This window comes from Parasteatoda tepidariorum, chromosome 1, assembly GCF_043381705.1.
Source record: "Parasteatoda tepidariorum isolate YZ-2023 chromosome 1, CAS_Ptep_4.0, whole genome shotgun sequence".
NCBI lineage: Eukaryota > Metazoa > Arthropoda > Arachnida > Araneae > Theridiidae > Parasteatoda > Parasteatoda tepidariorum.
In genome coordinates this window covers 76,279,496-76,307,268 of record NC_092204.1, presented here as the reverse complement: position 1 = coordinate 76,307,268, position 27,773 = coordinate 76,279,496, and the positions used below count along the sequence as shown (strand labels likewise).

Here is a 27,773-nt window from a genome sequence, read left to right as displayed (position 1 = left end):
TGATTATTCAACTTTTCTTAGGTCTGTGAATGAAAAAACAGAAAAGTGCTAATGTAAATAGATTTTTTTAAAGCAATTTGCGTTAAATAACGTTATTTTTTCTACTGCATTGAACAATCGTGCCACTTATGACTTAACTATCTATATTTTTTATCTAAGACTCTGTAAAATGTACATACTTTGTTTTTATGTTTTCAAGTTGATTTATATGTTTCACTACTTAAACAGTCAGTTAAGGAAAAGCTATTCACCAATTTACTGTAAATATTAAATAAAACTTTTTAATAAGTACTTTCAGTATTTCTTTTATTTATTCAAATAGAGCAATCAGTTAAACACCAACTCAAGTAACTTTTTTCTGAAAACTGTTATATTAAAATAACTATTTAATTACAAAAAGTATTATTGTAACTTAGTCGCAAGCTTGGTTTGGAAAACGAATCATATAGGATCGCATAGTAATCTTTGAGGGTTGGTAAGCGTTAGCGAGTAGGGGGCGGAGCCCAGTAGTAAACAAGATTTTTTTTTTATTGAATGCATTTTAAAATGTGTAAGTGATGCTTGTTGCTTTTAAGCTTAGTTTAACTTGATTGTTATTAGGCAGAAAGCACTCAGCATCAATAAAAAAAAGAGTAAAAATACTTTATTCTACCCTTTCTTGTTATTAATGAATCCTAATAACTTTTGCAATTGGTTTTAAACGAAGGTTTTATAATATTCACCTTTATTTTAATAAAGTACAAATATATTTTTATTACATTATACATTTTATTAGTGCTCTTCTCTTTGCGAACTGAGCATTTTTCGTCTTTGAACATCGCAATTCCTTTAGATGACACCACTTTTGAGTGTTGACAATTCTAGTTCAATAATTGTCTATGGTTTGGGCTTTATTCTAAAATATTCTTTTAATCTGAAAAAAAAAGAAATTATGATTATGTATAAAATTGATTGAAGGAAATTAAGAATTAGTTCAAAATTATGAATTCAGTGTATCAATCAAATAATATTATTTTGCGTATTTAAGAAAAGTTTGTTTACCTCATTGCTTGTGTTTTTATAAATCCTTCTGCATCATAAGGAGAGTAACCTCCTAGGATGTCCAAACTGGAAATAAAAATTATAAATTTAACTGTCCTTAATATATGTATATTTGTAGAATCCGTGTCAAAAATGAAGTTAAAATTATTAGCAATGCACAAAAAACGAGGTACTCTAAATAACTTTTGATCTAGTGATCGAATCATCACTTGACTAGGATACAATCTTAAGGGTTTAAAGGGGTGACCTCAAATATGCTAATTAACTAAAGCAGACGATATTTTTAATAGCAGGATCCTTTAATTTTTGCTTATTTCGTCATATCTCGAGAATTTTTAAAACTGAATCGAAAACTATTTGCACACAGGGTGTTTCTTTTTTCCTTCTTTTTCTTAGTGCACTTTAAACATTAGATGAAGCAAGCAATTATTTAAATGAGGAAAAATCAAATATTATATCAAAATCTGATGGATGAATCAATTGATGAAAGCAAACAACATATTTGTTTGAAAATTTTGATTCATTTGGTTAATTTGATTTCTATTGATTAAAAACTTAACATATTTAATTGCTGGTGAAAGTTGTTTCGAATGATCACCTAGGATTTGGTTCATTTATAGGTCAGATACTAAATGTTCAGTTAAATCAATTATGTGTAATTACGAGGGCTGCTATTTATATTTCTGGTATAATAAAAAGAGTTAAGAACAAAAATATTTATATTTCTCGAAATAAGTGCAGCTTTCTAATTATAAGATGTTCCATAATCTCTCTGCTTTATAAAGGGGAAAATTGTTATAGTTATGCTACTTAATTTTCACGTCAAATCTGACAATTTTACAGTTTTGTACACGTTACTACAATTATTACCTTCCATTCTAGGCATAAATGTTCAAAAAGTAAAATAGATACTGGAAAAATGAAAATAAGTATCATTGGTCCAATGAAGGATACCGTCACCTTCCTTGGGACAGGGAGTATCTATAATTGGGTTGGTAGCAATTTTTTATATACGGAACATGATTTAGACATCCTTATATTTAACTGCATATTCTTAAGAAGTATTTCATAAAAAAAACTTAAGAAATTACTTGAAAAATTACTTTAAGGATGGCTAAAATTTAAAGTTTTAATTTAATCTTAGGTGTGTACTTTATTTACGCCGCACTGGAGCTGCAATGGGCTATTGGCGACAGGCAGGGAAACATCCCTGAGGAAGATCCAAAGACATGGCATTACAATTTTGATCTGTAGAGGAGATGACTCTTCCGCTTTGGAAGCCCGGCGTCTTGCTCGCGAAGTCGAGCACTATTTTAATCTTAATCGATTACTTTAATTTATTTTCTATTAAAATAATAGCGAGGCTTCATTTATTACTTTTTGAGCATGAATGAGAACATTAAATTGTTTTTTTTTAATTAAATATTTCACGTTATATAACTTAGCTAGTATCCGTCCAATTTAAACTTCATACTCTTAGTTTTATTTGTACACATCTAGATACTATTTTTTAAAAAAAAAAATATTTATTCATTTATTTTGGGTACTACATTGACTCAATCAGCATTATGAATGTCCGAAATTGAAGGGGAAAAAATATTTTTAAGGTATTTTTAAATTATTATTATAAAGGTAAGATTAAGATATTTATAAATTATAATTATTTTACAATAATTTATGTTAGTTCTTGGGACGAGACAGAATTATAACTTAACTATAATATTTTTACTCTGAATTAATTGTTGTCATAGCTTAAAGTTTAGATCTATGTTATGGTCTTAGAACTGACTAATAGTGGTAGAAAATACAAATTGTTGTTATTTTACCTGCATAAGTCTTGATTATAGGTAGAAGTGGGTGATTTCCTCGCAACTATGCTAACACTTCCTTTGTATACTTTTACCCTGACTGTGCCGTTTACTTGTTTCTGGCTTAGTTTCAAGCAAGCTTGCACAAATTCACCTTCAGGGCTGTACCATAATCCTATTGGTGAATGTAAAAGCTTAGAAATAATTTTATTTATGGAAAGAAAAGCTATAAATGCATTACCTACCGTTATAAATTTGATCAGCAAACGTATCCGATAGGTTTGTTTTTACTCTGAGAACTTCCTGCAACGTTAGAAACAAATCCAAAGTGAATAATAGGTTACGTTTAAAATTAGAAGTCAGTTTATAAAATGTATCTATTATTTTCATGTTGTATTATATCATTTTTTTTTAATATGCCAATTTATTCATTATTTTTATTTTAATTTTTTTTTAGAAAATCACAAATTCATTTTTATTTAAGTTTCATTACATTACATAAAAATTAAATAACAATTATTGCAGTCAATTAGACATAATTATTGCGCATGCCTGTGAAGAAACGAAAACTATAAAGATCAATCATGTGACAAATTTATGACAAATAGAAAACACTGCTTTCACTGTTTAATGTTCTAAGAAAATTTGTAATTCGATTCACTTAGCACAGGATTAGAATAGATTGTGAATAAGTACTTAATAAGGATGATTAATAAGTTATTTGTAAACAATATCTATTAGTAAATATAGCATAATAAAAAATGAATAAGTAGTGAAGGCTGAAAATGTTATTTGTTAACGATATCTATAAATAAATACACCAGGAAAATTATGAATAAGGCTGAATATCTTTTGTGAACAATATCTTATAAATAATACTGTTGGAACTCAAGAAGCATTAGTAGAAGACTCTGTTTAAATTTACTACTGAAAAAAAAAATTTAATCTTATTCTAAACTTAAATTTTTCATAAATTAAATTCTTTGTAACTTTTTATAGTTTTATTAACTTAAACTAGAATTAATAGCTTAAACGGCTGTTATGTTTCGTAATTAATTATTAAAGACGAAATGTATATCGCTTAGTCTAGTTGTTAGTATGATATATTTGGTTTTCTCTCACTTTACAATTGCTATTGCTCTAATTAAGCAGTAAGTGAAAAAAAGGTATAATTTTATAAATCTATTCCTTCTGTTGTTAACACTTCATAATTATTCGTACTGAATAGTGACGTAATTTAATTATTCTATTTTGTAAATGATAAAATAATGATTTGAATTCTGATTTTAATTAAAGTGAAATAATAATATTATTATTATTAATTTTTAATGATATTTTTTTAATGCTGAAAATAATTGAGTAAATACATAAAGTTAGTAAAATGGAAAGTTTAACATTAATAAATCAGTAAATAGAGTTTCTAGATACTGAAACTAGATGGCAGTGTAAGACTTTACTCTGTAAAAGTTGTTTTACTGCGTAAACATGTAGTTTGCAAAGAAACAAATACAACTTTCACGCTTGAGAGAAACAAATTTTCCAGATATTTTCGCGAAAGGGTGTATGCTACTACAATTTGTATGATTTTCTTTTATTTTTAGACAAATTCCAGCCTACGACTTTTTTACAACTTTTTGTTTAGATTTGTATTCTTTAACATTAAGAACAACTATTAGGAAAATAGGAATGTTATAGTACATAGCAATTTTATTTTAAAAAACGTGTATAATGAGAATTTTTATTGCATCCTGATATAACGTTCATTTTCAAAATCAGCAATATTTTTTTATTGAAATAAATTGACTTAAACGTGTCCTGGGAATTGGGTATTTTGAGTACAGTGTTGAGGAAAGGTGTGATGTGAACTACGTGAATTTTAGCTGACTAAACTTTTCACAACATTTGTCTCAAAAATATGTTATAAAAAAGCTGATGGTGTGGAATTTGTAAAATTTTTCACTAATTGCTGCTGAATCTCAATTATAAAAATCTGAAACCTTTGGAAATAGCATATTTTAGTCGTAAAAAATAATAAGACTCCTGGAGCTTATGCTTGTATCGAAAAAAAAAACACTAATTTTGTTAAATAAAAACTAAAAACACCGATAACAAGTCTGTCTCGTAATTAAAAGTGCCGACAAATATAAAAGATTATTTCTAAGCAAAAATGGAAAGTTTTTTTTTGCACTATATGTATCTTTAAGCAACTAAACTTAATTACGTTTTTGAAATGAATTTTGAATAAATTACTTAACAAAGTTTATTTTTTTTCTTCATTCCCTATTTTATCTCTCGTTTTTTAACGCTGCGAAGAAAAGAATATTATTTTTTCTCCATTTTCTATTAAATACCATATAATATTTGTATTCTGATTTCAATTTAAGATTTGTACTTTTTATTCTACATTATTACTTATATTTTTAACTTTTTTATTAAGTCATTTTCTGTAAGGGTGGAATATTGTAATTTAAATTTCGATTTTTTTTCCTGCTATTTAGAACACTCAAATTTTTACTGTAGTTTCTGATATATTGTATCAGACGACAATGCAAGTTTTGATCTGTTACTAAAAGTAGAATTTAGCTTCATTTGGTCATGAAATAGAATAAAACTGTTACTCAAAATTCCAACAGCTTTCAAAGAAACAAAAGAGTTCAAATCTAATTGAAATCTTCGTGTTTGATGATAATAAGTTAAATTTCTGACCGCTACTAGTAAAATTTATTATGATATTATCATGAAAAAGAGTTTACCATCAATCCAAATCTTGACCACTTCTCTACTAGTCAAGAGTGCTCAAATTTGAATTAAAGATTTCTATTGGATAAAAAATACATGTTTCAATTGCTTTTTTAATCTTTACAACAAGAATTTAAGTCGATATTTTATCGGAAATTGATTTTGACCTAAGAACGCTTTTTCAACGTAGGCAAACTAACAGTTGTAAAATTCTTTTTTAAAACATTTTTCTAGTAGGTTAAAAAAGAGAAAAAAATTGTTTTCTCAAAACTAAAAGGAAAAGATTTTATCACAAAATCTTAGCTTTACATCGAAAAATATAGGTTAGTACTTAGGTTATAAACTTTTATCCCCACCAAAAATTATCGCTGGCATCCAATTTCGTTCGAAAGGCAGGTGCCCTATTTTTTATTTATTTTAAGTCTAACAGTATAGTCTGAAAAGTATAGAATTTTGAAAAAAATATTTGATTTTAAATTGAAAATAGAGTAAAGTGACGAGAAATATAGTTCAAAGAAAAGAAAGAAATTAATAAAGTTTTCGATTATCGACAATAGATGGCAGTATATGATTTAAGACTGTAAAAGTTGTTTTTCCGCTGAATTATACAAAATGCAGAGAAACAAATGCGACGAAAAGAAAGAAAAATGCGGAAAAAAAGTTTATAAATTGCTTAACTATTTAAAAATGTAATTAAGTTATTTTATTTTTTAAATGTGCAAATTTTGCTACGAAAATACGATATCATACAAAACGCTATGTCAAAAATAATTTTTAAATGACGCCTTTTCTATTTAAAAGATAAAACTTATTTTAAGACTCAATTAACACTAGTTTTAATTTAAAATTTTTTTGTATAATTAAAATAAAATATATCATTACATCCAATGTCCATAATTAAATATTACTAACTGAAAGTCTAACAGTGAGCTTCTTTTCATGTCGAGATTATTATTTTTCTTTGTTAAGCCTATGCATTTGAAAACTCGATTGGTTCTAACTCAAATAATATTTTGATAAGAGATTTGCTGAATAAAAAAAGTTATTGAATAGAAACAGTTATTTGATAAAACAGTTATTTGGAAGGATAAAAAATGCTCAAATTTATCATCACTTTAGTTTTAGGAAATTATTTTTATCTTAGGTGAAAGGAATATTTTTATTAGTGATCGTTAAAATTATTTCTTACCCTATCTAACGTGAATACTTCAATATCTTCATGAGCAACATGAAGAATTGCTCCCCCAGGAGTTTCATAACATCCTGAAAATTACAATTACATTATGTTAAAAGCAGAGGTTTAATAAGACACAATAAACTAAGCATAGTATTTACAATAAAAGCAGAAAATTTATCATCAAAGGTTAGTTTCATTATACAAATCGCTAAAAACTATACACACTTTTATTTAATGCACAATAAGCCAAAAATTATAAGACGTGAGTAAAAATAACAATGAGATATCCGCAAGTGATGTAGTGTGGGTATCTCGATCCTGATTGGCTGTTGAAACGTGGCATTTGTTTACGTTTGCAACTGTTCTTTTCATTCTATTTCGAGTAAGCCAAGCCCGTCAAGTATCAAATTCTCTTAAGTGACGTATTCTATATTCTTTCGCTATAGATTTCTTACTTAACACAAAGACAAGCACGGAGCCATGTAGAACATATACAGACTAATATCGAAGTTGCAAAACAAAAATATATCACGGTTACAATAAAATATGTAAACAAATATTAAATCTAAGTTAAGTAAAGGATGTAGACGAGAAAGAATTATATTTCAGCAATTTTGATGTGCGATGCAATGCTGTATTTAATTAACTGAACTTATGTGGAGAAACTTAACTCAACTTAAGCACGCCATTTTGCTAATCAGTGATCAGCTGCTGTTGCCATAGGTCACATGTGTGGGCATCCCTGATCTTCGTCTTCTTGAAGTGCAAGTGTATCCAATTGGGCATGATTTCTTTAAATGATTCAGCAATTTTCCCACCACCAAATAATGTCAAGCTCAATTTCAATACGATAATTATTCCTTAACATATGATATTGATAAGAAAAATACCAAAAATGTAACACATAATGCATATTGTGTGTTATTTACAAATATTTTTTATGATAAAGTTAAGATATATCTATATATCATAAGAAGATAACTGTCTAACACTGTGTTCTATTGCTGTCGGTGCATTTTTATTGGCCGAAAAATCACATGGTAGATACACACAATTTTCCCTCATTAATTTCCATTTTTTTTTGCTTTTAATCAGAATAAAATTGATAAAAGCATAAAGATATTGTTTTCCTATGAAATATTCTTTTATCCCTAATCTATAAAAATTACTTGCAATTTTTTCTCATTCTACAATTACGTTCGTTTTCTAAATTAAAGGTTTAAAACTAAAAGAGTTTCCTTATTATAACGTAATCAGTGTCTAAACATATTAATCAATTTACAATAATAAATTTTTGGCCAAAATTTCGTTAACATGCTATTATAAATTACAGTTAGAGAAATTCGTTAAATGATTAAGAACTTAACGATCAGCTTCATGCACAATGTGACGCATGCGCAAATTGCTCTTAATATATCAGCCTGTTCTGTAAAAAAAAAAAATGGTTGTATACTCGCCAAATTTGTCTTAATTTATTCCATGCATTTAATTTAAAATGTTATTTTAATGGATGATTACGGAGCAAATTATTTATGTTCACAAATAGATATTAATAGAATCATAAAACAAATGTTTAGACGTGGAGAATGGAAGCAGAAGAAAAGAATGAGGAAACAGTTTCAAATTTTGAAGAGAAAACTGTTTTACGCCAAGAAACAACTATTATAGCGAAGTAATCATCGAAGTTAGAGAGTGACAGTAAACAGGGGGCTTAGCCTCCTAATGCAACAATATTCTAAAATCCGTCTGTAAATAAGCATTTTTACTGAGAACTGCATCATTTGTGAGAAATAACGGAAGACACTGGATTGTTAAGTAAATTTAATTAAATAAACGAAATCCTAAATCAGAGTACAGATTCTTGAAATCTTTGGCATAAATTCTATTTCGACAATACCAAAATTATACTAACCCAAATCACATCAGCTCATCTCAATGTCCTAGAATCTTGTTCCATTCATATGAATGCTGATTTCCATGCTAACGGCATTAGTTCCACACAACTTTTCCATCTCGCTTGAAAGTGTATTTTGCCCTGATTTGCTCCTCTCGGCCCCGGTGGTTTTTCTTATTCTGTTTTTCCATCGTTATTTTTGTTTCACTTTCAGTTATTGAGGTTTTTATAGCGTTGTTTTTTCGCTTTTAATTTCCATTTTCGTTGGCAATTGCACGTTTTATATTTCAAATCATTTTTGTTTCATCACATTTACGTCTGACAAGTCTTAAGAATGGGCGTCTATTTTTGAGCGTTTAAAACTTGTCGACTTTTATTTCCATAGACAAATTTTAAGCCAATGAAATTTTTTAATCAATTAAAATCCGACTTTATAAAATATGCTCTTTCAAGATGCATTTTTTGAATGGAATGCAGTATGTCTCCGTTTGAAATCAGGAATTTATGAGTAAATAAAGCAAAAAAAATAAATGAATAAAAAATGAGCAAAGCAAAAGTTGTCTAATGCAAGCTATTTCGTTGGTTATAAAAATAATTGCATTCTTTTATATTAAACAAGGATCTAATTACTTGTAATTAATGCTCTAATTACATTAAAACGTGTTTTTTAAATATACTTAAGAGAAAAATAGAGCTTATTTGAATTTTAATATGCACCTTAAGTAAACAATATATGACAGATAAGGCCATTTTTTTTTTGTCTCTTAATATCATATTATTATCATTTTCGTTTACTATATAATCAGCATTTTCTTATTTAACATTTTGTTTATTAAAATATTATCTTAAAAGTTATTGTGTACATGGAGCAATAATAAATACTTATTTAAACTAAATAATTTAACTACGATTGCGTATTAAGGGAAACGAAATGTAAGCTTACATTAGTTTATAAGTCTGTATATTCCTAAATTTTTGAAAGTTTTGTGATAATAAATGCAGTTTATAAAATATTGAATCCCGTTTGCGCAAAGATTCTCTAGAAAAATGCGTAAAATATATTTTAAAGTATGACATCAAATTTATATGCCACTTTCATTTCGCCTTTTTTTGATGAAGTTGTAAATTACGCAGTAAATTTTCCCCAGAGATTTAGAAAGGACGTTTTTATTGCCCATTTCATTGACCAGTGAGTTTTCATTATGGATCATATTTTGATAACGACCTTTCGCTTTCAGAGGTTTTACTATAAAGTTTTAAGATATTTATTAACAAAGGTTAGATTCATATTTTTATGAGAAGGGAAACCATGAATAGTAGTTTTAATATCGTTATTATTTTCCGAATAATTAATATTTTAAACGTTTAATTTAGTCTAAGTATTTTAGTGCAAAATTAGTTTCTGAACAAAAGTTAAGAAACAAAGATGTATTTTGAAATATAATTGTAAAAAAAATTGTTTCCGTTCAATCATTCATACGATAAAAGTTTTATGCTTAAAGAAATGAGTAAAGCAATAGAAAAAATGTAATTTGTTTCCATTCGATTTTACTACAAAGCAAATAAATTTGTTGCAATAATAGTAAATTATACTACAGTACAGAACCCGTTATCCGGAAATCAGAAAACCGGAAAACCAAAAAACCGGAACGAAATTCGATAAATTTTTTTAATGACATAATAGTAAATAATATTGGTAAATACTTACTGTTGATTACACTTAAACAAATTGTATCTGCACTATAGTAAATTATAGTAAATGCATATTGTTGATTACACAGTGGAACAAATTTATAATTGCATTCATGCAAATACTTGATCTTGCTTAATTCGAGTGCGGGAATTTCAATTTTGAAATTAGTTTTGTTCCTAAAGCGACAAAATTTTTTAAATTGACTTTTTTAGTCTATTTTTTGTCGAAATGTACAAGTTTAAAAACGCTACATATAACACTGGGAGGTAGGTAAATGTTGCGACAAGCTTCCAAGGTAATTAGGACACATCATCAGGGCTAAAATTGCATAGGAACCCATGCCCGGAAATGCCATCGTACACGGCTAGGGGCACTTCCCTATTATGACCTACTCAAAACCACAAAAAGATAGTTCATTACAGGAAACCACCCCTAGTGGCGTATGACGACGTTTCCAGACATGGGTTTTTATTTAGTTTTAATCCCGATAACGTCCCCTAATTCTCCTTGAAATTTGTCGCTATATTTATGCGACACTCTTCTATCTATAAAGTTTTTAAACTCCTTCATTTCATTAAAAAATAGACTAAAAATTTTCTTCAAAAAAATGTAGCTTGGAATGAGAAACTGATTACAGAATTAAAATCAGTAACTAAAAAATATCCAAAATCCGTACAAAATCCAATGCAATAGAAAACAAAAATAAATTTGTGTGTTATAATTAGTATAATAATTAGTATAGTTTAATCAGTTTAATTAACTGTGTTACTCGTAGTAAATAAAAAAAACTAAAGTTTTATTCACAAAGAAATCATAATTTAATAAAAATACGTAGGCGGAATTATGATATGATTCGCTAAGTAGTTTGAAACAGTGATATTGAACAAAAAACATCTTTTAATTTACAATAGTAATCTGTTGTTACTTGTACATAATATAAAGAATTAAAATGTAAATTAAATACCGGGTGTTGTATAATGACCAACCTTGAACGTATTATTTTAGAATCCTTCGAAAATTAAGAAAAAAACTATGTGTCTTAGTGGCTTCAAATTGAATTATTATAAGTGGAAAAAATAAGTTTTTCAGCAATGATCAACTATTATTGATGCGAGGAGAGCTAAGATGAGTCTGAAATTATCAAAATTCAATTTATTAGTGCAGGGAGACTGAATTGTATTTGTAGTTTGCTATTAGACGCCTTTTTCTCCATCCTGAAGTAAAATGGTTTAGTTTTATTTGAATCCCTTTTTGCACTTACTAATTTTAATTTTAATTTAGAAGTATAAGAGTTTAAAATGTCTTTCATATCCACATAAATAAGAGTTTGCGGAACCCTAATCTTTTACTTCCTATCAGACGTGGGAACTAAAAGCATATATTAAAGGTGGTCATTACTCGGAAAAACCTGCATAAATTCTGTAACGTTTCTAAAGCACATAAGAATAAGGAAAAATTAAAATTTGAATGATTTTTTTTTAATTTTTCATTAACTAAACTGAAATTGAACTAAAGAATTAAAATTTTATTTTTACCTCTTGATTTCATTCCAATAAATCTATTTTCAACTATGTCTATTCTACCAATGCCATGCAGACCCCTAATAAAATATTATAAACATGATATTTTATTCATAAAATTGTATTCATTTCATTGTATCATAAATTTTAATCTAAATCTAGAGAATGCAGAATTCAGTGCTTTTGCATTTTTATAAAACGTAAGTCTTATAAGCAATTCTGTATGTTAAAATAACGTTTGCTGCATAAAAATTTTCCAAGAGGTCTACACTTACCATAAACTTACTGTCTCATAGATTCGATAATTCGTCTGTAAAATTTCTTCCGTGTTTTTATATTTGTATATTCATAAATATAACTGTATAATTATGAGTGTATTTATAAGTATAGCTAAAGAAAAAATACTTTATAAAGCACAATTTAATTATTTTTATTTTAAATAAGTCAGTGTTCTTAAGAAAATGAAAAAAAAATTGGCCAAAATAAAAGGGAGAAAGAATGAAGGCGGACAAAAAAACATGGAGTAGAAAACGGTGAACATTTAAATTAAACATTTGTATATTAAAGAATGTTTGCCATTCCATGTAGCGTCAATACGATGTGGGTTTCCAGGCGTTTGGCAATACTTTGAAGCATTTAATGTAGTTGTATAGGTCGTAAATGTTGAACATGTGCGTAAATACTGTATAAATAAAATAATGAATAAGAGTTTTGTTAATTATTCTTGTATATATAATTTGCGCACGGAGAACAATTCTAGTAAAATTACTGTTTTTCAAGAACATAGCTCTTATTACCACTCATTTAGTAAAACAATTCTGAAAAGTAAATTTAACCGAATTAGTGATTTTCATACCACTCTCTATGGTATCATAATTAAATCTCCAAATTTGACAAAATGATTTGACGACATGATAAAGGTACCACAATTGCCAAATTTTGATAGCAAATTATAAAACCATATTTTATTGTTAATTTTATTAAAATTATTTCCAAAGCTCTTCCAACTTTCTATGGAGTCAGAAACACGTTTATTTTAAGCATTATAGTCTTAACCATACTTTTTTTTCTCTAGTGCGACTCCATATTTTTGTATGATTTTATATGCTAGATTTGCTCTTTCATTTTGACCATGTTTTTTGAAGAATCTATCTTAATTTTCCATTAATAAACTAATTAATTTAAGTCAAATCAACAAACATTAATTATTTGTATTTATCACTTATTAATTTTTGAAATTTTGTCTGTTAAGAATTTATTTTCCATGCTGAAACTGGTGCTGTGACCATGCTGTTTCCATTCTGAGTTTTAAACCTAGTAAGTGTTGTACTATGAGAAAAGTTTTGACTGTAAAAATTGCTTTAGAATAATAGTGTTATTTTAATTTTAAGTGAAACTTATAGTTGGGTGCAAGGGTTTACGACTACTAATGTTCAACTCCGTAGCCTTGTAATTTTGAACCATTCCAAAAGACAAGGAAACCCCTGGATCAGTACCCCCAGAGGTTTGATTTGTTATTTGAATATGGGAGACTTTGTAACTCGACAGATCTAACGTGCACCAGTTACCATTTACTACACGGGGAGTCTCAGGCCGGTGGAGATCGAACCCATGACCTCTTGGACATGGGCCCAGTGCCCTACCAACCGGGCCACTTGCGATTAAGTTTTTAAAAAATGTAACATTAGACAAATAGAGAAACTTCAAATTGTCGATGGTGAGAAAAATGTAATTAAATAATTCGGATCACACTACGCAGAAGAGAAATTGTCGACTTTTATCTAATGTGTTCAGATTTAAAACTGAAATATTGTTAAATATAAGAGAAGTAAGTAATATGTTTTACTTACCCAATTTTATTTAAGTATGAATACAACTCCAGAGCAGAAGTTTTTACATCATTTGTTTTTAAATTCGTCACTTTGGTTGGAATACCTATAAAGTCAAGAATTGAAGGAATGAAAATGATTGAATTATTATTATTTTTTTTTTAATAACGGCAGGCACTGAACTTTCGTTCCTCGCCTTAGAAGGTGCCGGAAGTGTTGCTCATTTATCGTTACCCAGTGGGCACCTGTGAATCAAAGTCACGGAGGCGAGCAATATTACCCACGCCACACTGCCACAAATACCCGTTCATAGGGTGGGCCACATTCTTACATCAGAAGACAACACAGACGGAGAGAAACATCCATGTTCAGAGTGGGATTCGAACTCACAGCCATTGACTTCGCAGTCAGGCACGCTAACCACTCGGCCACCTGGCCGGCAATGTTTGAAATTAAAATGAAGGAATAAGTTCATTTTTCAAAATAAGTGGCAAAGTTTGCGCTAGAGCTAAAAAAACTACTAGAAAAATCACTGTGCCAACAAGCATTTTTTAAACTGGTTTGGCAATGCATTGATGACAACCATTGCTGTGTGATTTATTTCAATCAAACGATCACTGAATGGTAAATATTAAATAATTATATTCGTATGAAAGCTTAAGTACTCAAGTGCGTGATTCCGAATACTTATGTAGGAATAATATAATATTTAAAATATCGTTTTAAAATAAAGAGTGTGCAAATTGCGGGGCCACAGCTGACTTTAACAACTGGTAACTGTTACTAAACTACTAACAGTAACAACTGCCGAGAAAGCGATTAGAAAATGACGTTGATTTATGACAGCTTAATCGCGAATTGATCGCGTCAAAGAATGATTACTTAAATTTGTAACTTAATAACATCATATTAAAAATATCCTTATTTGAAAAACTACGTGAAAAAGCTGTTAAAATAATGGTTGAAAAATGATATAAAGCTCATAAAAAAGTGATTACTCAAATTTGAAATTTCGGGTGTCGCAATATCATTGTAATAAAAATACCGAAGTTTGAAAAATTAAGTGGAAATTGCTAAAAAAAATTAACAAATTATTAATAAATATCGAAAAAATGATCGGAAAACGATGAGGATTCACGATGGAATCGTTGTTAATTTAGAGAGTAAAAAAGTGATAACTCTAATTCAAAATTAATTCGCGTGCCCTATTAACATGGTATTAAAAATATTGGAATTTGCAAAATTACATGAAAAATAGATGGATAAACTATCAAAAGTCCAGATCATCAGAAAATACTTGCAATTTTCGATCCTACGTTTTTATGTAATTAGCAATTGGTTTTATAAACTAACGATTAGTGCTTGCTAGAAGGCAAAATGTAATGTCGTTTTTTCACTATTTAAAGTGTTATTGAGTTATGAAGTAAAGAGTTTCACATTTTTTTTTTAACACGAAAATCTAATACCTTCTTTAAATTCTATATCCAGAACTGTTGCTTCGTCTACACTTTTTTCTGGGTCAACAGTCATTTTATATAAACCAACTGGAGGTGGATTCCATGGATCTTCTAGAATACCTGATTCATAACTAAGAAAATCAAAAATACGTTACAGTGTTTATGAAATATTATAATATTAATAATAAACTTGTTTTTTAGTAATGATTATGGGCGATTGTGTAAAAAGCACACGGAAATAACTCTGGCAAAATATTAAAAGACTTTAGAATCAGTGGGGATTTCAGAAAGATATTTAGTCAAAAAAAAAACATGATATATAGAAATATATTATATTTATTGTTTATAGAACCTACAGACAATATCTATACTATAGATCTATACTATCTATAGTATAGATCTATAATATCTATACTATCTATAGTATAGATAGTCAAATCAAATGAATCTGTACTTACCCTCACGTAAACTTTCACGAGTAAACTCATTCTAATACTTTAAAGCTGTTTTTCCATGGTACAACATTTTATAAACTTTAAGCATTCATGTATTAAATAAAGTAAAATAACATGAATAAAGTGCAAATAAAGTTTACAGATATGGACGTACTAATTTAGGCTCAACAAACAAGCCTTCTTCAGTGTCTAAACACAATTATTATGACTTCATTTTTCTATCTCCAGCTTGAGTTTTGACATATCATTTTTGAAAACTTTAAGTATGCATACGTTTAATAAAGTAAAGCAACATGAGTAAAGTGCAAATAAAGTTTACAGATAAGGACATACTAGTTTCGGCTCAACAAACCAGCCTTCTTCAGTGTCTAAACACAATTATTATGACCGTCACTTTTCAATCTCCAGTTTGAGTTTTGACATATCAATTTTGAAAACTTTAAGTATGCATACATTTAATAAAGTAAAACAACATAAATAAAGTGCAAATAAAGGTACAGATGTGGACATACTATAGTTTTGGCTCTACAAACAAGAGCCTTCGGTGTCTAAGCACAATTATAATAATCATTATTCTTCTAATGTCAATTTCAGTTTTAACATCGAGGAAGGTTCCTGTTTATAGCATTGAAACTATAGTAGCTACATGTTTGTACCTTTATTTGTGCTTTATTTATGTTGTTTTACTTTATTCCTACAAAGCACTAAGTATACGCTTTCCATAATTTGGACATACATGCAATGTTTTGAATTTTTTTTCATGGTCACACCACTTTTTACACAAAAATATGTAAAAAGTGTTCACAAAAGTTCTATGAGTTATTTTTAAATTTTTTTAAACTCTAAAAAAACTAATATTTTAATTATTGATCTAATTGAAAATATTATGCTTCAAAATTAAAATTCTTTAGCTTATCTTGATATATTTTTCTCTTACACGGCGACAAAAAAGTCCTCACATCTTTTTTAAGTAGGCAACAAAGAATTAAAATATCAAGAGTGTAAACTGTCACAAGCATGAAAGCGTAAACATACTTGTTAACAAATGTTTGAGCGAAATTTTTTTTCTAGCTAGGTCAAAGAAAAGCTTAAAGAAACTGAGTTATAAGTTGGAAAGAATTGAATTGTTGAAAGCAAGTAGCTCATAGCAAAAAACAAAGTGTTCCATATTATATATTTTAATTATCTTATACTGGTTCAATAATAATAGTTTTATTCACTTTTATTGCTGTTCATTGAAAAATGAGTATATATATATATATATATATTTCTTTGAGTGCCATTTATTCCATTTAAAATTTTTAATTTCAATAACTTATTATTGAATGAAAATTTTTATTTTTGTAAAGAGGAATTTGCTTTAAATATTTTAATAATTGATTTAAATTCTTAAGATTTTATAGAACACATTTCAAATGGGTTTAACTTAGTAGCAAGCAAAGCGAGCACAGCAAACCATATAAGATTGCATGACAATATTCGGGGGTTGGGGAACATCAACGAACTGGGGTGTTGATATTTCTTCAATATATTTTGCTATTAATGTTTAAAAAAGTTTCATAAAATTATAAATTAAAATGATACTTTCCGATTTGCCAAGCACAAGCCAAACTTTGCTAAAAATGTGGAACTCCACAAGCTTTTATTTCCTTATAATTTTTGTACAATGTTTTTAAAAATTTTATTTATTTTTTTTAGACTCAGAGCAAAATGGACATTCACATTAAACTTAAATAAAATAAAAAAGGAACTAAAAAATTAAAAGTGAATTTCCTTGACTATTGACGAATAATTAATGATTTGCGCCAAGCTATTGCTATACCTTTCATTAAAATTTTTACATTTTTTATTCCTTGAGATTTTATAAAGAAAAAAACTGTAAAATAAAATCTGAAACTATTCTGAAAAAAGTATTAAGGTGAAGTGACTAAAATATATTCGTGTTGAACATCATTCGATTAAATTAAATAAGTTTTGATATGAATCGCTTTGAAGTTGGGGGGAAAAAACGGATATATCATCTTGAAGGAAAAAGCTTCAAAAATTTCAGCATCACTGGAAGTTCAGTACGAAGGAGGAGGACGATCCTGTCTTATTCGCGTTCTAATTGATGTGAAAATAAATTTTTTCTAACTGTTTTATTTTTCAAGTAATGAAAAAAAGTTCATATTTAAAAGTGTTGAGTCCAAAATCATCGCAAGTTTTAAAAGGAAAGAGAATTTAATATAATTTTATAATCATACTGTCAGAGACAGATTTTACTTATGATAAAAATTTGCCTGACATTGATATTGAGTCAGAATAGCATCAATTGTTAGATTTAGGGGATAATTGTAGCGTTAAACCGGACTTAACTTTCGGTAAGTTTAGGTGTTCGTTTCAGATAAATTAAGTATTTAACTCACCTAATGTGCCTTAAATTAGCATCCATACTCCAAGGTTCAGATTTGGTAACAGGAACTGGAATATTATTTTCCTAAAAAATATTTCTGTATTTCCATAAAGACATCAATATAGAAGAAAAAAATTTAAACATATATTCAACTTTAACTCAATGTATTTTTCCGTTTGACTTATCCCATAGAAATGTCCGTGTTGAATCTCGTAATATAACACTTTAGCATTACTATATATATATGTAAAATGATGCAGTCGGACCGAGCAGGAAAACAGACACAGGATTTAATTAAATCAGAGTAACTTTTATTTGAACATTCTTAGTTGAGTGAGAGCGAAGAAGTGATGTTTACTCCATCAGCAAACAGTCTTTCTGGTAGNAAATGTCATTTTGAACAAAATCTTTAGCACTATTAATAATGTTTTGATGTTTGTTTGAAAGTTTTGTTGCTTTTATTTTCACAAGCATTAAAATTCTAGTTTTTTCTTGTTATATTGTAAAATATCATTACACTGGTGAAATGAAACAAACTGAAATATATTTCCGAATTTTCCACTAAAACTATTCTTAGAATTTTAATATGTTACAGAAAAGTAATAGTAATTTGTTTAGAGAACTTACTTTAGCGAATTCAATAAGCTCAGGCCTTCCAGGAAAACGCTCATAGAACTCTTTTAATCTCCAAGGTGCAATTACCTGAAGGAAATAAATTAAAAGACAGCACTTAAACTTAAGCACCTCATTTAAATATAATAATCAAAAAAGAAATATAGATTAAACTCTTAAAAGGCATTTATTTCGTTTTGACCGAACTCAACTGCCTAAAACGCTGAGGAAAAATTTTTAAATCCTCTTTATTTAATTTTCATACGTAAATCGATGTTAAATATTTATTTTATTTGGCAATATCTTTTGAAACATATAAAATACAAGTCTGATCGATCCCCAGTTAGAATTTTAAAAACAAAGCACGTGGAATTTTAGATTCGCTATGCATTTTTTTTTCTGATAAAATTATACTGATAAAATCTTGTAATTAGCATTTTTTTAAAAGGTAGTTAATTATTATCATACATATATCTGTTTTCAGATTTTTTACAAAGATGTTTATTTTTACTTACGTTACGTTAAAAAAATTATCTTTAGCATTTTCAATATCGAATTTTGTCAATTTAAACAAAAATATAATTTTGAAAAACTCTAAAAATGGCATGTATAGCATTAAACAATTTATCCAAAATATAATTAATTGCATCTTTTTATTATTTTACTTTTTGATAAAAAAAAATCAAAAAAGTTCTTAAAATTATCAATTCCTGCTAATCTAATAATGTAACCTCGTTTTTCTCCTTCACTTTTTTGAAAGGCACAAAGCGGTTGGTGGCTGTGTGGTAGAGCTTCCTGCCTCAGGTCTCGGTTTCTATTTTCGACCCGGGTTAGGTCGACTTAAACTTTCATTCTCTCAGTTCGTCCATAAAATGAGTGCCAAGCATGCTTATAAGTATAAGGAGTTCCGCGTTCGGCTGACCACACCACTCAACCGGAACACCTGTTTTGTACCCCAGAAGCCGAGGTCAAGATAACTGGGATGGGCACAGTGGGCTGCCACGCTATTCAGTTTTAGTTTTATAACGCTGTTAAATGTTGTTCTAGAATCAAAAATTTGCATTAGTGAAAGAAATTAAGAAAACGAAAATTATATATTTAATATAAAATTTAAAAAGACAAGTAAAGAGTATTAAGAACCAAATGTTAGAAAAATGAATCCCTGCCTTACTTTTAGTTTTGGATTCAAAGCATAGCAAGATAATTCGAACCGGACTTGATCGTTTCCCTTTCCAGTCGCTCCGTGGGATATGTAATCAGCGTTTTCTTTAGCTGCAACTGCAACTAAAGCCTTGGCTATGCATGGACGAGCCAAAGAAGTACCCAGAAGATAGCGTCTCTCATATATTGCACTGGCTTGAACAGAAGGCCAGATGAAATCAGTTACAAACTCTTCTTGCAAATCTTCAATATACACCTGGAATAATGATTCGTTAAATCTTTGTTTTTAGCAGCTTATAACAATCAAAACGTATCATTCATAATCCACGGGAAGTACCGAATGTTTAATTGACTATTCGGGATATATAGAATTAAAAAAATGTAAGTAAAAAATTAAGAAGCTTCCGATATTTCCAACTAAGAACAAGACTACAACGATTCCATCAGTTCAATCGATGACAAGAGAGCTAATTACAATAGCAGTGATGTACTTCAAAAAAAAATAATATTGTTACGAATATCTTGTTAATAGTTATACTTTTTAAAGTCGTAAGCAAAAAAACGGGGAAAAAATTCTTTATCTATGTCTTGTTTAGTGAGAAAATAGTGATTGAGACATTGCTAATTCGCGAATTCAATTTAGACTACTCGAATTTCGATTTTTGAACTTTTTTGTTACGTTCGTGTAATTAGGTAAAAGTGTCAAGCGTTTCATTCTTCGTATCTGGAAAGATATATATATTTTTTAATCTTTAATAAAATAAATTTACATGAGAACACAATAAAATAAACACAACAAAACTCAGGAAATATTTTTGAAGTTAAATTTCTAACAATTTTACCTTTTTTGCACCCAGTTTAGTAGCTTTCTTGCGTGCCACTTCGAAATCTTCTTCTTGTCCTACATCCGCCTGTAAAATATAGCATTATAAGTAAACAAACTTTCTTTTTTTTTTAAAAAAAAAAAGCAATTTACATGGAAAAACTATTCACACATCAAAAATTTATAGTTATACTCTGATATTCATTAGGATTATGAGTATATAATGTATGTTAGTGCCAGCAAGATAATAGTGCGACTATATAATGTACAAAAAAAAACTCTTTTCATCTTTAAATATTTTTAAATTAATTATAGGAAAAATTTTAACATTATTTTTAATGGATGCAATCCTAGTACACATGGTCGAATAATAATTATGATTGTTTGATATTAATGTTTATTAGTTAATGTTATGATTATTTGATTGAATTTATGATATAATTGTACATGATATCTATGTAGTTACGTATATTGTGATGCGATTATAACACTGGGGGATATTTTTTTTCTGTTGCATGATATTTTTTAACAAATCTAAGATACTTTCGTGTCAGTCATTTCAAATCTGCAATAGATTTCTCTCGCCAATCTACAGTATTTTTCAAATGACATTTTTACTCAATTTTTTGTAGAAATTTACAAGTTTAAAAATGCTATATATAGCAGGGGATAGCATAAATGTTGCGTCAAACTTTTGAAAAATTAGGACCCATCATCAAGATTTTAATTGCAGAGGTACCTCTGCAATTAAAATCTTGGCAGGCAATGTCGTCATACGCCGCTAGCGGCGCCTCACTATTATGAATTGTTTCTCCGTGTGCTTCTGAACAGGACATAGTATGGAAGCACCCCTAGACGTGCACGACAACATTTCTGAGCATCGGTTTCTATGCAGTTTTAATCCTACTGCATAGGCGATCTCTAATAATCCCTTAAATCCCCTAGTAATTTTAAGCAACATTTACGCTACCCCCTGCTATTTATAGCTTTTTTAAACTTGTGCATTTCGACCAAAAATGGAATAAAAATGTCATTTTAAACAAAATCTTTAGCTCTAAGAGTAAAACTAATTACAGATTTGAAATTCCCCCACCCGAAAAAGGAAATATCAAATATAAACATAAATACAACAAAAATTTTTTATTAAAGATTTGTTTCTTTGTGTAATTAATTACCTTCATTATTATTATCATTAATCAATGAAATTGTTCAGGTTATTAAATAATTTGCAACCACCTTTTCTTCTGATGGATTCTAAGTTTATAAAATTTTAAAATTAGCAATTACTATTCTCAAAGGAATTATTACTTGAAGACGAAATATAAAGGCGAAACAAATAAAAAAAATTAATACATACAAGACTCATTGTAATTGATTTCCTGTTACTAGCATGTGGTCTAATATGTATTTAAATAATTCTAAAACTTTTGCGTTTTTACCATTAAGGTACCGCGAGTTGAGACAGGCAAATCAACAAATAATCAAATCAAACAACCGATATGCAGGGTGATTATACATAAAATCCGACACTGAAAAAACTGTAAAAGAAAAAAAGAAAGAAACACTTGTTTGAATAACCTGAGTATTAGCGAAAAGGGGAAAAGGATATGGAATAACATAAATGGTTTTGGAACATTTATATCGTAATTAAGGCGCCATTAGTCCTATTGACTTGGTTTTGGTCTCATTTAATTCAGAGTAAGAAAATACATTGGGGACAATATCTGACTTGTCTAGACTGCAGTGTTTAATCCTTTTCTTCTCGCTCCCTTTAAAATGACGGGGTGAGGTTTCGCCCTCTATTTCTCGCTCCCGTGAAATTTTCGGGCTGGAGTGTTCAGTAGTAACGCGCCAATAAGAATAAAACTAATTCATTTCTTTTGCCCGAAAAAAATTTCATTTCTCATTTTACACACCAGATGGCAGGCAGTACCAGGATATTTTTAAGCTAATTGTTGTATATAGTTAGTTTATTTTAAACTAGATGTCAGCACTAATCAAACACGTGTATTTGGCAAAATAGGCACTCTTATGACTGTTTTCTTGAAAATCAACCGATCGTTAAGGGGTTAAGTTTCTACCCATTTGATCTCTTTCAGTTCGCTGCTCTGGAGTTGTTTAAAAGAAAAAAAAATTTGCAAAAAGGAAGATTTCGATATTTCATGTCTTCGTAGTTTGCATAATAAAACTATGCATTCAGTATTAATCTCCAATTTTGGGTTTCAAAAAATATAAAAAGTACAACATATTATAGACTCGATTAACACTCATTTACAATTCAAATTGTACAAAGTTTCCATCATGTCAATTACAACATTTGAAGCATATGTACGTACACCTTATAAAAAATTTCAAAAGTGCCAAAAAAAAAAGTTTAATTGTCCTTTTTTCTGAAATAATTACGAAATAGTAGATGGTCTAAACATTAAACATCATAGAAATATATCGTACCTATTGATAGGATATTAGTAATAAATAGAAGAAAAAAATTTTAACTCTTGTTAGCATCAGTAATATTATTTTCACAAACGCCAATCCACAAAATACACTGATTATACCACAAAAAATATGACTTTATTTAATAAAATTATGCAAGGAAATAAAATATTTATGAAGTATTTTACAATCATATATCTTTTTCTTGCTACTGAGCATCAAAATCTTTTCACACCTAGTTTTGTTTTTAAACAGTACAAGATTGTAGGATTTTTAAATTTTTTTTCTTTTTGGATTGTAAGGGAATTTTTTTAATTTAAAATAATAACATAGCGATGCTGCTTTTTTTTAAACTGCATTTCTCATTGTGACTCATTTTAACTGTCTCGATTGTTATTTTCACTTTGTCAAAATTACCAATTTGTCAAAATAATTGTTTAAGATTTTTTTTTAGACTTTAGTTGCGGTATAATAAAATAAAAAAATGTTTTCCACCGTGTTTTAATCTCCACTTATTGATGAGTGTTTTGATCCTTTTAAACATATTAAATGAATTAGAGATATGAAACAATTTAAAAAAATATTTTTCAGATTCTTTTTTATGCAAACAAAACAAAAGTAAAATAAAATATTTTTTTCCTTCTCTACAAATTCCATATTGAAACAGTTTAAGCATAACTTAATTTCTTTAAAACTAAATACAGCGTGTTATCTAAAAATTTTTTCTGTCCTTAACATTTTCACTACTTACTTAACAGTTACGCGTAGAAGTGCACTTCACCAAACCATTGTGTGCCTCCAATAAGAAAAAGTTGAATGCCCCCACTCAAGATAAACCGTTATCAAGTTTCACAATATGCCGACAAAGGTATGAACTAATGATGAATGGAACATGCTAGCTACATTTACATGCCATTTACAATATAAACAGCCTTTTTACTGTATTTTGTTTTGATACAGAATTTAAAAATACAGAATTAACTTAAAATACATGATGACTGTTCCTGAATATGTATATTTATTAGGACCTTCTTTCCTAATAAATATACATATTTAGTAACCTTATTTAAAAGGAAGAAAAAACCCATGCTAATTAATACATAGAGATACGTAATTAAGTCTATAAGCTGTCATTTCCCCTTTGTTTTATCCCCCTCTAGAAGCCCACTCAGTTTTAGATTGAGGAGCAATAACTGGGAAGTAAATTGGGCAACTCCGTAATACTGACTACATTGCCACAATCATGTCGTTGTTTATGATGTTGATGTGGTTCTTTATTGAACATTACCAATCGAAGAAGCCGCAATCTTCCAGTATCTGGACAAATGTCGATGAATTTGCTGAGCAATTTCATGAGACTACTTTTATGTGCTCGAATGGCAGGCTAGACAGGTTTAGAAAACGGAATAACAGAAATTCAGGAAAAATTATCTGAGAGTCGGGAAGTATTTCCATATCTGATGTTCAGGAGTGCTCATCAGCTAAAGATTAAAAAAAAATTTCGTACGCAAGACGAAGAGTAATGAAAATAAACACATTTTTTGCTACTACATAATATTTTTCAGTCATTTATTTGAATAATGTGTAATAAAAGGGAGGAGTTTGGGAACCTTTAGTTAAATTGCCTGAGTAACGGATATAGTGAACTGCCGGTTATGTTGAACCGAAATTTCGATCCCTAGAAGGTTCACTATAGCGGGGTTTACTGTATTTTTAATGCAACATTTTGAGTTTTTTCACATTTTAGGATCCTTTTCAAAAAGATATTCTGCTTCCTTCACTTTAACTTAGGGAGAATAACACATGAACGTAATTCCCTTAGTTATTAAATAACTAACTAATATTAGTTGTCTATATGTTTGAACTTAGTTATCAACTCTTAAGGTTGTGAGTTTTAAAAAAACTTCAAAATCTAATAAATTTGAATAAGAATTAGAAATAAGTAATAAAAAAATGAATGACTCAAGGGAGCAAATTTTTAGTTGCATTCATATAAATACTTGATCTTGCCTATCCTGGGTGTGAGAGATTTTGCTCCTAAAACTACAGATTTTTAAATGACATTTGAAGTCTATTTTTGTCAAAATATACAACTTTAAAAACGCAATATATTACATAAGGTCGAGAAATATTGCGATTAACTTCCAGGAGAGTTAGGGCACATTATCAGGATTAAAATTACTTAGGAGCTAATGCCCGGAAATGACATTATACGCGGCTAGGGTCGCTTCTTTATTATGATCTGTTGTCCCGCAGTGGACTGATCGTTAAGACACGGTTCCCAGAAGATCACCGAAGTTAAGCATCTCTGGCTGCGGTCAGTGCGCGGGTGGGAGACCACTTGGATCAGTCTGCATAAGGACCGAGGGTGTGCGGTATGGGTCCTCGTTAAACTGTTCTACCGTAAAGCGCTCGACTTCGCGTGCAGGTCGTTAGGCAACCGAAGCGGGGGTGCCATCTCCTCTGCAGATGATCAAAATTGTGATGGCTTGTCTTCGGATCATCCTCAGGGATGTTTCTTAGACCGTCGCCAATAGCCCATTGTGCAGCTCTAGTGTGACGTAAATTAACTACAACAATTACAACTGTTATGATCTGTTCAGAAGCACACGAAGAAACAGTTCATAATAAGGAAGAACACCTAGCTGCGTATAATTTTATATTTTTATGATATTTTCGGGCGTGGAATTCTATGCAATTTTAACCTGATAATGAGCCCGAACTCTCCTAGAAGTTAGTAGCAACATTTAAGCAAGCCCCTGTTAAATAGCGTTTTTAAACTAATATATTTTAACAAAAAACAGAATAAAAATGTTATTTTAAAAAAAAAATTGTATCTTGGCGTGATAAACAGATAGCAGATTTGAAATCAGTTACACGAAGGCATCTAAGATCTGGTAAAAAAATCTCATGCAACTATAAAAAAAAATTGGCCCCCAGTGTTATTAATTTGAATAAAATTAAGCGAAAATAAGTGAAATGTTAAAAAATATTAAATGAATAAAATAAAAAAGATATTAATTAACTATTTAGTAAGTAAAGTAATTGCTTCGATATGACACTTCATTCCGTAAGTCAACACGAAGGAAGCAGAATCCTTTTTTTTTACAGTGTTGGTGTTTCCAGGTTCCTAACAAAAAGCATAACTAAATTAACTTACCATAAAAGCAATAACATCGTAACCTTGCTGAATTAGCCATACCAAAATACAGGAAGTGTCCAATCCTCCACTGTAAGCTAAAACTACACTTTTCATGTTTAAAAATCAGAATCCAATATATTAACTGCTAGCGGTAACTGGCAAGTAATAACTACTTCTGGATTAAAGAAGTAATGCTGGCTTCTTCAGACAGATGATTTTTTCTCATTATCTCGTCATCGATGGTCACGTGTTACAAAGTAACATGATTTGTCCCTGATGAGTTTTGGACAGAAACCAGCAGCGAATTTTTATCATTTCAACCTTGGAGAACACTTAATATTAAGTAATGTTATTTGTTCTTGAAGAGCGGCAGGAGGCAAGGAAAAATCATTGTTAAATATGATAATTTTCTTATCATTTCTTATTCTTAAATGCTACCTTCGATTCCGATTGTTTACTTAAGATACTAGTGGCAGTTTGAAGCTCATTAAACATTTAAAGCAACTTTTGCGTAATGTACTTTGTATCTTTTTTATTTGCTTATTAGGTGGCGATTTAAAGAAGAAACAGCGTGGTTCTGATTCATGTCTTCATACACGGAAATTGTAGACTTATTGGAAGGCATTGAGGGCATCTGCAAGACCCCTCAAATGCCAGATAAATATAAGTTTAAAAACATACTTGATTCATAAAAGGAAATGAGCGCAAAGAGTCAGATGAGGCTATACTGCGCCAAACTCATGGTAAAACGATTACGAAAATAGGTTGTTCAAACAATAAAACTGAACGGTGTTAGAAATTATAATGATGTAGGAAACATTGTACGAAACACTATTAACACAATTATAATGGATTTAGTGACGTACGTTGCTTCATGTGTTATTATGCTACAGCATGAAGAAATCCCTGCTTTATTTAGCTCGAAACGATTCTAACCCAAAAAACAGAAAGGAAAAGATACCCTCAAATCATACTTACAAATAAAAATAAATGGGGCTACTCACAATCTATATCATTGCACAGAAACTGCGATAAATTTGATGGCCTTAATTTTACGAAAAACCAAATAAACGCTTACATTTTCTGAGACGTTGTGAACGGGTAAGAGGATTTCGTTTTGCCCTAATGAGGTATATGGGGTGTTCCTTAATCACCTTCCTTAATGTAAATATTTGGAATCCCTGAACAAAATCATGTCATAAAAACCGGTACGTTCAAACTCTCAATGTGCATTTAAATGTATAAAACGTTATCACTTTTAAAGAATCGTTATCGATGTCAATTTAAACAAAAAGGAACTAAAATCTCTGAAAACCATTAAATTAGTATGGAAAAGCGTAAGGAGTTGCCTTTTGGATTTATTCGATAAGTAATCAGATTTTCAAAGATTTTGTTTCCATTTTAACTTTATTGAGCTTGATAATAATTCTTCAGATTTTGATAACGTTTGTGTTTATTTAAATAAAAAAATTTGATTTATGAAATGCAAATTTTTATTGCGGCATGGTTATAAGGGAATATCCTGTATACTTTCAATTTTAAAAAAATCTTAGTACTAAGCGTATGTTCACTATTTTGCGTACAACTATCTAAT

General features: G+C 29.2%; 2 protein-coding genes across 2 annotated transcripts in view; one reads left to right on the top strand and one right to left on the bottom strand.

Annotated features, from left to right (window-relative positions):
- LOC107453483 (dystrophin-related protein 2) overlaps positions 1 to 27,773 on the top strand; it is a 276,867-nt gene that overhangs the window by 207,941 nt on the left and 41,153 nt on the right. The gene's annotated exons all lie outside the window — the stretch shown is intronic.
- On the bottom strand, positions 708 to 26,501 carry LOC107453461 (argininosuccinate synthase). The gene is made up of 13 exons (XM_043046714.2): positions 26,198 to 26,501; positions 20,621 to 20,689; positions 19,789 to 20,034; positions 18,633 to 18,707; positions 18,019 to 18,089; positions 15,168 to 15,289; positions 13,723 to 13,807; positions 11,888 to 11,952; positions 6,778 to 6,851; positions 3,095 to 3,152; positions 2,868 to 3,024; positions 1,042 to 1,107; positions 708 to 913 (listed from the first exon to the last, which is right to left on the bottom strand). Exons 1-13 carry the CDS (start codon positions 26,291 to 26,293, stop codon positions 877 to 879), a joined length of 1,221 nt encoding a protein of 406 aa, XP_042902648.1. The 5' UTR covers positions 26,294 to 26,501; the 3' UTR covers positions 708 to 876.